This window comes from Bolinopsis microptera, chromosome 4 (assembly GCF_026151205.1).
Source record: "Bolinopsis microptera isolate Bmic1 chromosome 4, MBARI_Bmic_1.0, whole genome shotgun sequence".
NCBI classification, from domain to species: Eukaryota; Metazoa; Ctenophora; class Tentaculata; order Lobata; family Bolinopsidae; genus Bolinopsis; species Bolinopsis microptera.
The window spans coordinates 5,307,764-5,320,613 of NC_087075.1; the positions used below are offsets into that span (position 1 = coordinate 5,307,764).

The 12,850-nt window shown below is 38.9% G+C and overlaps 1 protein-coding gene across 2 annotated transcripts in view; it reads left to right on the forward strand.

Annotated features, from left to right (window-relative positions):
* The window catches only part of LOC134814274 (receptor-type tyrosine-protein phosphatase R-like), a 35,012-nt gene extending 32,951 nt beyond the window's left edge, over window positions 1-2,061 (forward strand). For both annotated transcript variants that reach the window (XM_063822356.1, XM_063822357.1), the window contains 2 exons: window positions 28-223; window positions 670-2,061. In XM_063822356.1, coding sequence (XP_063678426.1) covers window positions 28-223; window positions 670-892 — 419 coding nt within the window. In that variant the 3' untranslated portion in view covers window positions 893-2,061. The remainder of the gene's footprint in view (window positions 1-27; window positions 224-669) is intronic.
* The last annotated feature ends 10,789 nt before the right edge of the window (window positions 2,062-12,850 follow it).

A 12,850-nucleotide genomic window follows, 5' to 3' on the forward strand; every position in this document is an offset into this window, starting at 1 on the left:
TAATTAACAGGATGAATTACTTTTCAGGTAAGCTTTTCAAGCGGACTACAGCAGTAGACTTCTCTTCTGACGTCAACTACATTCCGCACTCGCCGCCAAAGCACTCACCACCGAAACACCCGCCAAAACACGCCGCCACTGTCGGAGAAGAGGCCAGTCCGGACCAATTCCTGAAAACTCCGTCTAGTCTCACCAAATCTTCTTTCTCCCTAGATTTGGGAAGGTGGGTACATCTTTTGTTATATCTTTATATTTTTATCAACTATCCGCTTTTTTGTATTACTGCTTAGTGCTTAAGTCTGGATCTGTGGAAGTTCCCCCCCCCCCCCCTCCCCGGCCCACAGTCTTTCACCCCTCCCTCCCCCCACCCCAGTCTCTCACCCCGACATCCCTTAACCCAGTCTCTCACCCCTCACCACCCCAGTCTCTCACCCCTCCCTCCCCCCACCCCAGTCTCTCACCCCTCCCTCCCCCCACCCCAGTCTCTCACCCCTCACCACCCCAGTCTCTCATCCCTCCCTCCCCCACCCCAGTCTCTCACCCCTCCCTCCCCCCACCCCAGTCTCTCACCCCTCCCTCCCCCCACCCCAGTCTCTCACCCCTCCCTCCCCCCACTCCAGTCTTTCACTCCCTCCCCCCACCCCAGTCTCTCACCCCGACATCCCCCAGAGTGGACAAAGCAGAGAAACAGCCGCTACCTCGCTCTGCATCTGAAGACACTCCCGAGTACGGACCAGAGAGTCCTCAAGAACCATTTTCCAGTAAATCCATCAACATGCCCTACTTCACCTTCGACTTCGAGCCGATTCCTGAGCCAGAGAGCCCGTTAAATGGAGCGAGTGGTTTGCGGAGACAAAGTCCTTGTGATAGCCCTATTCTAATTAGCTCCTGATCCAGGCGGGATTAATAGATATCATTAGGGGTGTGTTAGATTAGTTGACTTAATTAGTTACTTGATTAGTTGATTAGTTAATTAATTTGATTAACTTAGTGAGAATTCGATTATTAGACTGTTAGAGACGGAAATCAAATGATGAAACAGCTCGGACGTAATAATGTTGAGAATGTTTATTTATTTGATTTAAAATTTATTTTATTTAACGATTAACAGTTGGATAATATTTATTAATTACTTAATGTTTAACTTAAATCCTTGATTAAGATTATACCCGAAACGTGGCTACGTTATCGTGCGCGGAGATATATGTAGATTTTAGAATTGTAAATGTCCCATTTCAATTGTGTGCAAACGACCTGCCAAATTTTAATTTTAATTTTCAAGTCGAGTTGTTAACTCTTTTTGACTAACAATGTTTTAATTTTCGGTTAGAATGAATATGATTGTTTTTTTTTGTGGCTGTAAACATTTGAAAACTTCCTTTAAATTTAAGCTTCGATTTTAGTATTTTAAACGTTAATTTATCCCAAAATTAACTTCTGCAAATTTTTAAATTTTACTTAATATTTGACCTCAATGTACATTTCTCCATGAATGCTATGGAACTTATTATTTTAATTTAGATTTAGCATCAAATTAAATTATTTTGAAATGTTTAGATTTTAAAACTGTGTTGTAAAATTAAATTATTAACATTCATCGTATTATGATACATAATGATGGCATCATAATCAACTGTAGTCGTCATCGAGCAGACAGCTTAATTTTTGTGGATTAATCTCAATTGTTACACAATAGATCACGTGTTCAGAGTTTTGGTGTCACCATGACATTAACTTTGTCACGTGACTTTGTTCACCTTATTAATATCTCTAAGAACATCGGGAAGTACCACGCGGGCAGCAGTTTTGAGTTTAACCATGATAGTTTTAGCCAAATCTCATGATGTTCTTTTAAAATTGGCTTGAGCAACTCCAAACGCACCACCGCACTAATTAAGACATTATTTAATTTAAGTTTGCTAGTTTTATTATTCGATTAATTTAGTCTTGGTAAGCTGTGTTGTGTTTTGAAGTTCGATTAATAATTTGCGTAGTATTTAAATTACTTATTAAAATGTGTTGTTCCAGTTACAAACCAAGATCAGTTGAGTTAGCATCCGATGTGCGGTGTTTTATTTCTTTTTTTAACAAACCATTTTTATCTGACAACAATCAATTATGGACTAACCAATACCAACTTGCTCTTACATCTTACCAGAGCCCTTGCGCTTACTGTGGCGCGAAAGCACATGTGACATGGTTAACTGGGTCGCGACGCGCATCCAAAAACTGGGCCGAGCTGCGAAGGATTGACATCGTCAATCAAGTATCAACTTGATTGACGATTTCAACCCATCGAGATCGTTGCTAGCTCGACGATGCGAAGCGAAGCAAGAATGATAGTTTGCGCGTCTAAGCGGCGAAGTCCTCCAAGTATTAACATTCGTTAAATGAAATTCGCCTGCGTTAAATGAAATTCGCCTGCAAAAGGCTTTTACGTTTATAACTTGCCAAGACGCGCGTCTAGTTGATTGTTGAACCGGCCATGTGATCGACGATCTCGAATTACTTATATGTTGCATATATTTTACAAATATCACTTGACGGATGTTACTCGTCTAAATTTCTTCGAAGTAGCGCATGACCATTGTTAATGATTTGGCCCGGCGCGCGCTACTTCGTAGCAAGCATTTCGAGAAGAAAGCGGCGCGCGCTACTTCGAAGAAATTAAGACTAGTAACATCCGTCCAATGTCAAAGTAGCGCGCGCCGAGCTTTCTTCTCGAAATGAAGTGCACATGTTAATTGACGATGTCAACCCTTCCAGATCGTTGCTGATATCTGCGAATATTTAACAAAGCAACTTAATTGACGATGTCAATTCATGGCAGCTCGGCGCGGCACAGTAGCGCATTTCGCCGATCTAGCCAGTGAGAAGCCTTATTAAGTGCGCTGCGCAGCACAGTAACGCATCGCGCTACAACAAAGCAACAATCTCGCGAAGTAAAAATAACAGTAGGGGGTGCACGATAAAAATAAATTTGCTCGGATTTAAAAAATTTTTGTACCACTGTTTTCTAGAAACTGTGAGAATTTTCACAATACCAAATTTGTTATACCTTTTTGGAAAAATTTATGAGTTTCGCCTAGGTGCCATATTTGATGGTGCGCGGCTTTTGGAGCAAAATTAGCTGTAAATGGTAAAAGTCGCGTAATTTGACCAAATTCGTTGATTATGTCGTATTATTCGAAGATATCTTCAGTTCCTTTAATGAGATCATTCTGAAAATTGGCGACGACCTTCCAATAGGGCTTTCACAACTGTCCGAAAAATTTGGTGGATATCGGAGTTGATATAGTGCTCAAAATGGGGCAAAATACGCTGCTTTTATATATTATATATTATATTAGCTGTGACATAACGTCTGGTCAGACAAAGGTCATTTGAAAAATATATATACAATATACATTCTTTTAAATCAAGTGATGCTATTGGCAGAGCACAATTGAGAATCAAGTGTTGCAATTGGCAGAGAACAATACAATGACGTATTTCATCCGGTAAGGGTGAGTTTTTAATAATACAATATCTCTGATATTTGTGATACGTAACATGTATCAAGAAACTTCTGATAAAGGGGTCCAAAGTCTCTTTTTTGTCGTCCATCTTCTTTCCTCTGTATCCACGTTAAAAGCAATAAGATTTGTTTGCAACAATATCCTCGTCCTCACATGCCTTTCCACATCACAAGGTCTCTCTTTCCTCTTTCTGGCTATAATTATTATATAAGGTCCACTAGTCTGTTGACAAACTGCTCGCGTACTCTGTAGACATTCCTCGATCAAATCATATTTTCATCATTAATAATGACGTAAACGTAATCGCCACTTTTAAAAACAGTCTTGCAAATTCTTATATTACATTATCAGAGCTGTGAACAGTTTACAGCCTTCGTCACTAAACGTATCCATAGTACCCTTTGGTACACCTAGATTGTAGTGTACTGTAAATATAGCAAAGTCTAAACTCTACAGCGTGCTTAATTACACTGGGTACCCTGTCCCCGATATATTGGGCCTCTTCTTTTCTCTTAAACTTTTAGTGTACATATATTTGAGAGTACATATCGAGCTGCTTTGCATCACGATACGACATATTCTTTAACTTAATGTGCCAATAAGTTATTTAGAACGCTTAACAGGCTGATTGAGAGGCGAGAGATGTACCATAGTAATATAATATACTGGGTACCCCGACCCCGTCCCCGATAAATTGGGCCTCTTCTGTGTTGATAGCCACCAAGACCAAGGAGGACTACAGCCAGGTGATGTGTAACATCACGACACGCCTGAGCATGGATATAATGGATATAATGAGGAGTGTGCTAGGATACAAGGATACAAGGATACAAGGATACAAGGATACAAAAGTGATAATTACTTTATTGAGTACACAATAGTTGTAATTCTGAAATAATTTAAGTTACACAATTCTAATTATTTACAAGTGTGTAGGGATAATTTAGAAATGTTATATAATGCTAGTTTTAGAAAAATAGATAAATCGAGTTTGTATGGTTCAATTTTATTTTTAAAAGGTCCTATAGCATTATGCACTTGCCAGTATTTGAGTGGAAATCTGGGCTCTTATAATAGGCTTAGTCGGATCCCAACCGTTCTAAAAGGCTATCTCGTTAGCTTTTCGTGTTAAAAGCGATTTCTCAACGGTTATCACCTCTCTAGATGATTCTTAAAACATTTGGACTTCATTGCATTTTTGAAATAAATGCAATGAGGGCGTTTTCGGCCACACCCTTTTTCAGGATTTCGCGGTCACTCGAATTTTTGTATTTCAGCCCAGGAAGGTTTTAAAGACTATTCCGATACACCAAAATGTGCCTAATAGCCACATTTATATACAACTTATGAAGCAACATATACCTTAAAATGCTTCGTTTCGGAATTATGGCCGAAAAACGGTTTTTGGCTTGACGCAGTTCATAATTTCCGTGATTTTTGGCATTTCCGCCTAGGAAGGTCGTAGAGACTATTTTGATATACTAAAATGTACATAATGGCCACATTTATATACAACTTATGAAGCAACATATACCCTAAAAGGCTTACTTTCGGAAATGTGGCTGAAAAACGAATTTTTGCCGAGCGAACAATGACAGTATTCACAAATGGGCTATTGGACTGTTAACTAAAAAGGTCTTAAAGAAGATTCATGAGGAACATAGCATTTGTCACAAGATGTAAGATGACTCACTTTGTGTCCAGAAATACCTACAAAAATTGGAGAATGATCTACTTTATTGGGCATCTCTCTTAATGCTTTAATGGGCCAGGACAGCAGCATATTTGTGTCTTACGAAAGGGCAATTTTTCAAAATTACGGTTTTTTAAGGTCAAAGGATCGGTTGCTGACAACAAATTGTTCGCAATTGCCGACTCATGTACATCATATACTCAAAAACGCTCACTTTAGGAGTTATTAGTAAATAACTACTACATGATTTTATGATTTGTGACAACCCCAACAATTTTTCCTTGGCACCAATTTAAATAAAATGTGTTGACCAAAATTCAACTTCAAACTTTTTATTTATATTCATGCCATGAAACCATGATATATGTACCAAGAATAGCGCACCTAAAATAAATCGGCACTGGATCCGGGCCAGATTGTTGCTTGACAGCTGACCAGTACCCCACTTTAAGTGCCTCGACCAATATTGATCTGTAATCCCTGGATTGAGATCTGTTGGCCGCAGTTTAATTGAGTTAATTTCCTATAATACCGCAGTGGTTTGGTTCTCACTTCAGAATGACCCCATATTCTTTTTTTTGTCGCATAGATTTTCCCATTGTATGATAATGCGTGTCATTCCCTCGTTTTTAAATCTAGTGGTGACTGGCTAGTTCTTCTGTTATTACAGCTGCCTCGAGATCTTATCTGGGGCATGGGCACTAACTAAGAACATTAGAACTGTAATTCTAGAACCTCATATTAAGGTTACTTGGCAGAATAGCATTAGCAGGGTTCGAGATTTGACTGAGGGCATTCAGGTAACATACCAGGTTCATATCACCAGTTGAGGTGGATCTTAATTTCGGCATGCAATGCCTTATAAGTTATAAGATTATAGTAGGATCACGGGGTTTATATAATAGAAGGTCTCGAGATGCTGATTTAGCTATTTAGGTTTCACATGTGACATTTTTCCAGCTTTGGGTAAAGTGGATTTTAGAGCGGGGAGGGGGTCTAAATGACCAAAATCTGAACGATCTCTTACTTACGGGGCACTAGTACTACGGGATAAGGGACGGATATCGGGCCTAGTAGCTGTTTTTTAATGAGGGGCTGGGGTATGGACCTAGATGGTCAACGTGAGGATAGCATGAGGATTTAGGATGCTCTGCCTGCATTTCGTGGGGTCTTGTAACCCCGAAAGCTGGTATATCTTATCTAAATTAACCTTGGTTAAATCCCGTACTGTTTCGAATATATCATTAGATTTATAGGTCCAATATCAAGCAAAAAAGTCTGATCTCCGGTACTGATGTTACACTTACATGATCTCCGACGCAATGATCTCCGAAGTCCGATGTTAAAGTTGGGTCTCAGAGCCAAAAAGAGGAACCTACGCCTTGGTTCCTCTCTTTGAGAGTCAAACAGGAAATTCGGTGTTATCAACTCAAACTCGGATTCGTAGCACAATTGAAAAACCAAAGAATAAAAATCTGAATGAATTTCCCGAAATCCTAAAATTAATATCAGGTTGTATTCGATTCAGTGGCCCAAACTCCAGTTTGGACTTACGAGACTTAAGTTCAAGTCAAGGAACACTTTGATTAAGCATGATCCTTGTCTAGTTGGAGTTTTCGCACATCATGCATCTACTAATCACTCCTAAACTGAGAGTTTTAGAGTCGAATCTCGAACCCTGCCATTCAGTCAAGTAATCTTAATCTGAAGTTCTAGAATTACAGTTCTAGTGTTCTAGTACTAATGCATTAGTGCCCTAGAAAAGATCTCGAGGCAGCTGTAATAACAAAAGAGCTAGCTAGTAACCACTTGATTAAAAAACGAGGGAATGACACACATTATCCTACGATGGGAAAATCTATGCGAACCATACCACTGCGGTATTACTATTTAAATGGTAAATGAGCTAAATTAAACTGCAGCCAACAGATCTCAATCTAGCGATTACAGACCAATATTGGTCGAGGCAGTGAAGTCAATTATAATTATAAAGTGGGGTACTGGTCAGCGGTCAAGCAACAATATGGTTTTATGGAATGAATAAATTAAAAGTTGAATTTTGGTCATTACATTTTGGCTAAATTGGTGCCAATGAAAAATTGTTGGAGTTTTCAAAAATCATGCAGTATAGTTAAACTTATTTACTAATCACTCCTAAAGTGAACGTTTTTGAGTATATGATGTGCATGAGTCGGCAATTGCAAACAATTTGCTGTTAGCAACTGACCCTTTGACCTTTACTTTGACCTTTACTAAAGAAACCGTAATTTTGAAAAATTGCCCTTTTGTAAGACACAAATATGCTGCTGTCCTGGCCCATTAAGAGAGATGCCCAATAAAGTAGATTATTCTACAATTTTTGTGAGTGTTTCTGGACACAAGGTGAGTCATCTTACATCTTGTGACAAATGCTATGTTCCTCATGAGTCTTCTTTAAGACCTTTTTAGTTAACAGTCCAATAGCCCATTTGTGAATACTGTCATTGTTCGCTCGGCAAAAATTCGTTTTTCAGCCACATTTCCGAAAGTAAGCCTTTTAGGGTATATGTTGCTTCATAAGTTGTATATAAATGTGGCCATTATGTACATTTTAGTATATCAAAATAGTCTCTACGACCTTCCTAGGCGGAAATGCCAAAAATCACGGAAATTATGAACTGCGTCAAGCCAAAAACCGTTTTTCGGCCATAATTCCGAAACGAAGCATTTTAAGGTATATGTTGCTTCATAAGTTGTATATAAATGTGGCTATTAGGCACATTTTGGTGTATCGGAATAGTCTTTAAAACCTTCCTGGGCTGAAATACAAAAATTCGAGTGACCGCGAAATCCTGAAAAAGGGTGTGGCCGAAAACGCCCTCATTGCATTTATTTCAAAAATGCAATGAAGTCCAAATGTTTTAAGAATCATCTAGAGAGGTGATAACCGTTGAGAAATCGCTTTTAACACGAAAAGCTAACGAGATTCCGTTTCGTCCCTGACTAGCTGTATATTGTTCGTTCACAGAGAGAATTGAATGGATTGCTCTTGCTGTGGCAGTGAGTGTGGTAGGATCTAGAGTTTTGTTGGAGAGCAAACCGACTAGGTCAGTAATGTTTTGGGGATGGAAATTGAATTTTTCCCTAACTAAGGTGCAACGAGTCTAATGGTTATTCTCCTAAATAAATCAAACACCTTTTTGTTTAATGCAGCCAAGCTTTGGAACGCTGTTCATAGAAAAATTTTAACTTCAAGCAATTGCTTAGAAACGTCCATTAGCTTGATAAAACTGAGAACCAAAGCACTATTAATACAAGCACAGGCAGCTGACCTAAAAGATTCTTGGACTCCAAACAATTTCAAATTGCAGTAATCAAATCTAATTGCAGCCAGCGGCACACACTTACTATTACTATCATGATTGTACTATAGACAGAAAATCTTTCAAATCGATTTTGGGCGCTTTTTAACCATTTGTTGTAATGTTTTTAGATAAGTTAAACATCTAAATTTATAAAAATTTTTATCGGAATGAATTAATTGATATTTAATAATTTATTCGGTAGGTTTATCTGATATTGATATTGATTATATTGATATTGTTATTATTGAACGAAGCTAACTCTAGACATAGTTAATACTACTTCTTTTAAGAAAGGGACTTGGAGTATAAACGACCAAGTTTGCATAAATTTCTATCCAACCAAGAACTCAGGAGGCAAAGGTGGGTGCGTAAACTTTTGGTCTGCACTCTCCGATCCTGTATCACCCTGGATTCTTCTCGACGTATCTTTGTAAAAGTTATATACCTTCTAGTCAATCTCTTGCTACTCCAAGTCCCCTAAGATATCTGATCTAAAGTTCGTGCTAGTTATATATATATGAAATACATTTTTGTGTGCTTTAATTGATACTAAATAAAATTGTTGTTTTCTTGAAATTGTTGTTTTCTTGAAATTGTTGTTTTCTTAAGGAGTAGAGCAAACAGTCAATCAATACGTGACTTTCGTCCTCAATAGGCTTGAGCCCTTTGCTGAAAAAGCAGTAGGTGCACCAACGTTCTTCTCTTGGTACAAGGGGGGTTTCGTATCTGCCCCTTTCGATGTAGAGGTTGTGGCAGCTGATACGAAACCTTGTCAGACTTTTTCGAACATCAGGTATTTTGATAAATCGTAGATATGCCTCTGGTTCGAAATCATGTTTAATTAAGTTATAGAATTCTAGTTTTGGCGAGGAGGCCTTGGCAGCTTTCCAGGTATTTACGAATTCTTCCCTCATGTTATGACTGATTTGGGTGGAGAGCTTAGATTTTGAGGAAGGTGAGGGGGTGAAGTTGTATTTGGTGAGAAGCTTTGAGATGTTGGTATACCAAGGAAGTCCCAACATGATTTGTTCGTGAAATGCAGCACAGAGTAGTTCGTTTTCAGTGTTTTCAAGGCGACTATAGTAATCTATTGCAAGTTTGCAGGCTTCAAAGAATAGGGGGTGGCGACCGCTTTTGCCCCAGCAACCTATATTTGATGCTTTTGAATGGACAGACAAAGACCACTTGATAAACTTTAGGTGGAATTTTTCATAGTGGTCTTGTGCAATGTACTTCAAGGTATGCTGGGGGTTGGCTTTGTCATCTATTTTTGAAAGGTATCTCATGGTTTTTGAGTGAGGGCATAAGACTTGACAGCCATAAAGCAGGATTGGTTTTATTAAGGAGTCAAATAGAATATTAAGGGCACGGTGAGAGAGGGCATCCTTAACTATTTTGCCTTTGAGGCCATAGAGAGCACGGAGAGCCTTGGCCCTCAGCTCAGTATTTGCTGCTGTGAACGATCCATTTCTGTGGAATATTATGCCAAGATAGCAGTATTTATCGGTGTGCTGGATGGGCTGACCTCCCAATGTGAATGTTTCATAGGACTGCTTTCGTTTGGGAGGGCTGAATATTACAATCTTGGTTTTCTTAATATTTACTTCAAGGCCCATGGAGTTACAGAAATCAAATAGAATGTTGATATTGAATTGCAAGGCCTTGGGAGTTAGAGCAAGAAGGACAAGATCGTCAGCCCACAGCAGATGTGATATCAGAATGTCAGCAAGAACTGGATAGTCACCAACAGATTTCAGAAGAGATGAAAAGTCATTAATGTAGATTTTAAAAAGGTCTGGCGATAGGGGGTGTCCTTGCTCCGTTCCTTTGCCAATATCAATTTTAGGCGACAAGAGTTTGGAAATTTTTATATGGGCAATAGAGTTTTTGTACATATCACTTAGGCAGTTGAAGAAGTTACCGGTTATTCCAAGGCATGTAATTTTGTGCAGAAGGAGGTCCCTACATACAGTGTCAAAGGCCTTTCTTGCATGCATAAAGACAAGCCTTTTTAGATTTTGTGTATTTGTCAATTACTGTCTTGAGGGTGAAAACGTGATCGTTAGTTTGGGCACCTTTCGAAAATCCAAGCTGTTCTTTTGGGTCAGGACAGTAGAGCTTTTTGAAGTGTAACAGACGTTCAAGTAAGATGCTAGAGAACAGCTTACCCATACAACTGCCAACTGCTATTTCTCTGTAATTGTCTGGGCTGAAGGGATTGCCTGATTTATAGATAGGAGTGATGATACTGATATGCCATGGATAGTAGCCTGAGACCAGAGAGTGGTTGAATGTTTTGAGGATGACTTGGAAACAAAGGGGAGTTAGGCTCTGAAGCGTCTCGTTTGAAATCAAGTCATTTGAGCAACTTTTACCCTTTTTGAGCTTTTTGATTGCGGAAGTAAGTTCAGAATCAGATATGAGCTTGTTTAGGATGTCCAGATCTGGTGGTTCAGGGTAATGTCTGTGATTGTGGTGAGTGAGATCTGGTTCCTGGTCAGGTTTATTATAGAGGGAAGCAAAGAAATCACGAAAGCTAGCAAGATCGAATTTGTCTAGTAGGGGACTAGTGTCATGTTCTTGTTTTAGCCTTTTAAATTTTTTTCAGTCAAGAATATGACCCTCTTCAATAGCTTCATTTAGCTTCCTAAGAAAGGATAATTTCTTACTGTTAACAAGATTGCTGTGCTTATTGCGTTGCTTATAATATTCTCGTCTGAGAATGTTGTTGCAGTGTTTACTACCTAGCCGGTTTGCTAGCCTATTTAGGTTGCGTCTCGAGGAGTTGACTTGTGGATCAAACCATTTCTTTTGGGCGGAATTTTTAGGAGGTTTTTTCACTTTTAATGCTATATCAGCAGCACTGTGGAGACAGTTAGTAATTGCATCGTTCAGTTCATTATTGCCCTCCAAGGTGCCGCTAAATTCGTTTGCTACAATGTTTTCCAGGTTATGGACAATTTCGGGTGAGTTGAGGGCTGCTTTAAATAGTAAGTGGGAGTTGTTGTTGTCCCACTTATAGCCACACGGTAAATTAGAAAAGTCTGGGAGCTGGAAGTTGGCAACAAATGGTTCGAATGTGGTGAGTTTCAAGACTAAGGGACAGTGGTCAGAGTACGATGTAAACTCTTGAAGAGAGTTTACATGATCTCTTGCCCACGAGGTGATTACAAAATAATCGACCACACTGCTTCCATTATATTTGTGACAGGTCATTTTTCCAGTGGTGTCCCCGAGTCAGTTAACCACGTCAAGAAAGTGTTGGCAGTGGGGTTCAGATATAGTCAGGTCAGAGTTGTTTCTGGGTTCTTCAATGTCATGTTCAAGTCCAATATCATTATAGATGTCATGCATGCCCAGGTCAAGATTCATGTGAGATTGCGAGACAGGCTCATCGCACAAAATCTTAAAATAAACATAGAAAAAAATTAACAAAAGAATGTGTGAGAAAATAGAAAAATGTAATTTAAAAGATTTAAGCGACACAAAAATTTGCTTAAGACTTTGTAAATTCGAAACTTGTGCGGTGTGAGATCACGTGGTTAAAGTATAACAACTTTGCCGCGCGCAATTAGTGCGAGATTTTGACGAGTTTAGTATAAATCTCACCCCAATATCGCGAGTTTAACCACGAGATTTCGGCACCCTCTTTCAGCACTACATATCCAGTCGCGCGCTTACATTTTCATAATAATATTCCTCATCTTGCTGGTCCCTTCGTCTTTATCATCAAGCCGACTTTTTATGGTCATTGTACTTTTGGTATTGATTGTTTTGAATTATTACTGGTTGTGTTACTCTGACGGCTTACTTTTCTGTACTGTCTAAGTCTTAAAGGATACTAGTTGTTGTCGATATTAATCGGTTTATAAGATCAAGATTAACAGTGGTTACTATAGTTACCATGGTTACCATTAAAGGAGGTCTGGTAATGGTCGAAATCTCAAGGTACTGTTCCTGGCTAAAGTCGACTCAATCTTTCTCAGAGTATTCTTAATACTGCCATAGGCAATGCCTATTAGGCAAAGTGAATATTTCTTCATTAAAAGTTTGAAAAAGGGTCTTTTCAACAGTAGAACTGACTTATTAATCCTAACAGGTAATTAACTCTGGATCCTCATCACATTGATTCCATTCTAAATTCTAGCCTTAAAACAAAACAAACATTACCAGATAAATCCGTTTACCATAATTTGACAATTGACATGTTCTAGTGCGAACGAGGCCTTCCCCGGACAAATCCTTAAATGCCAGTCTTCTCTAGCTGAAGTACGAACAGTATAATTTATCGGATA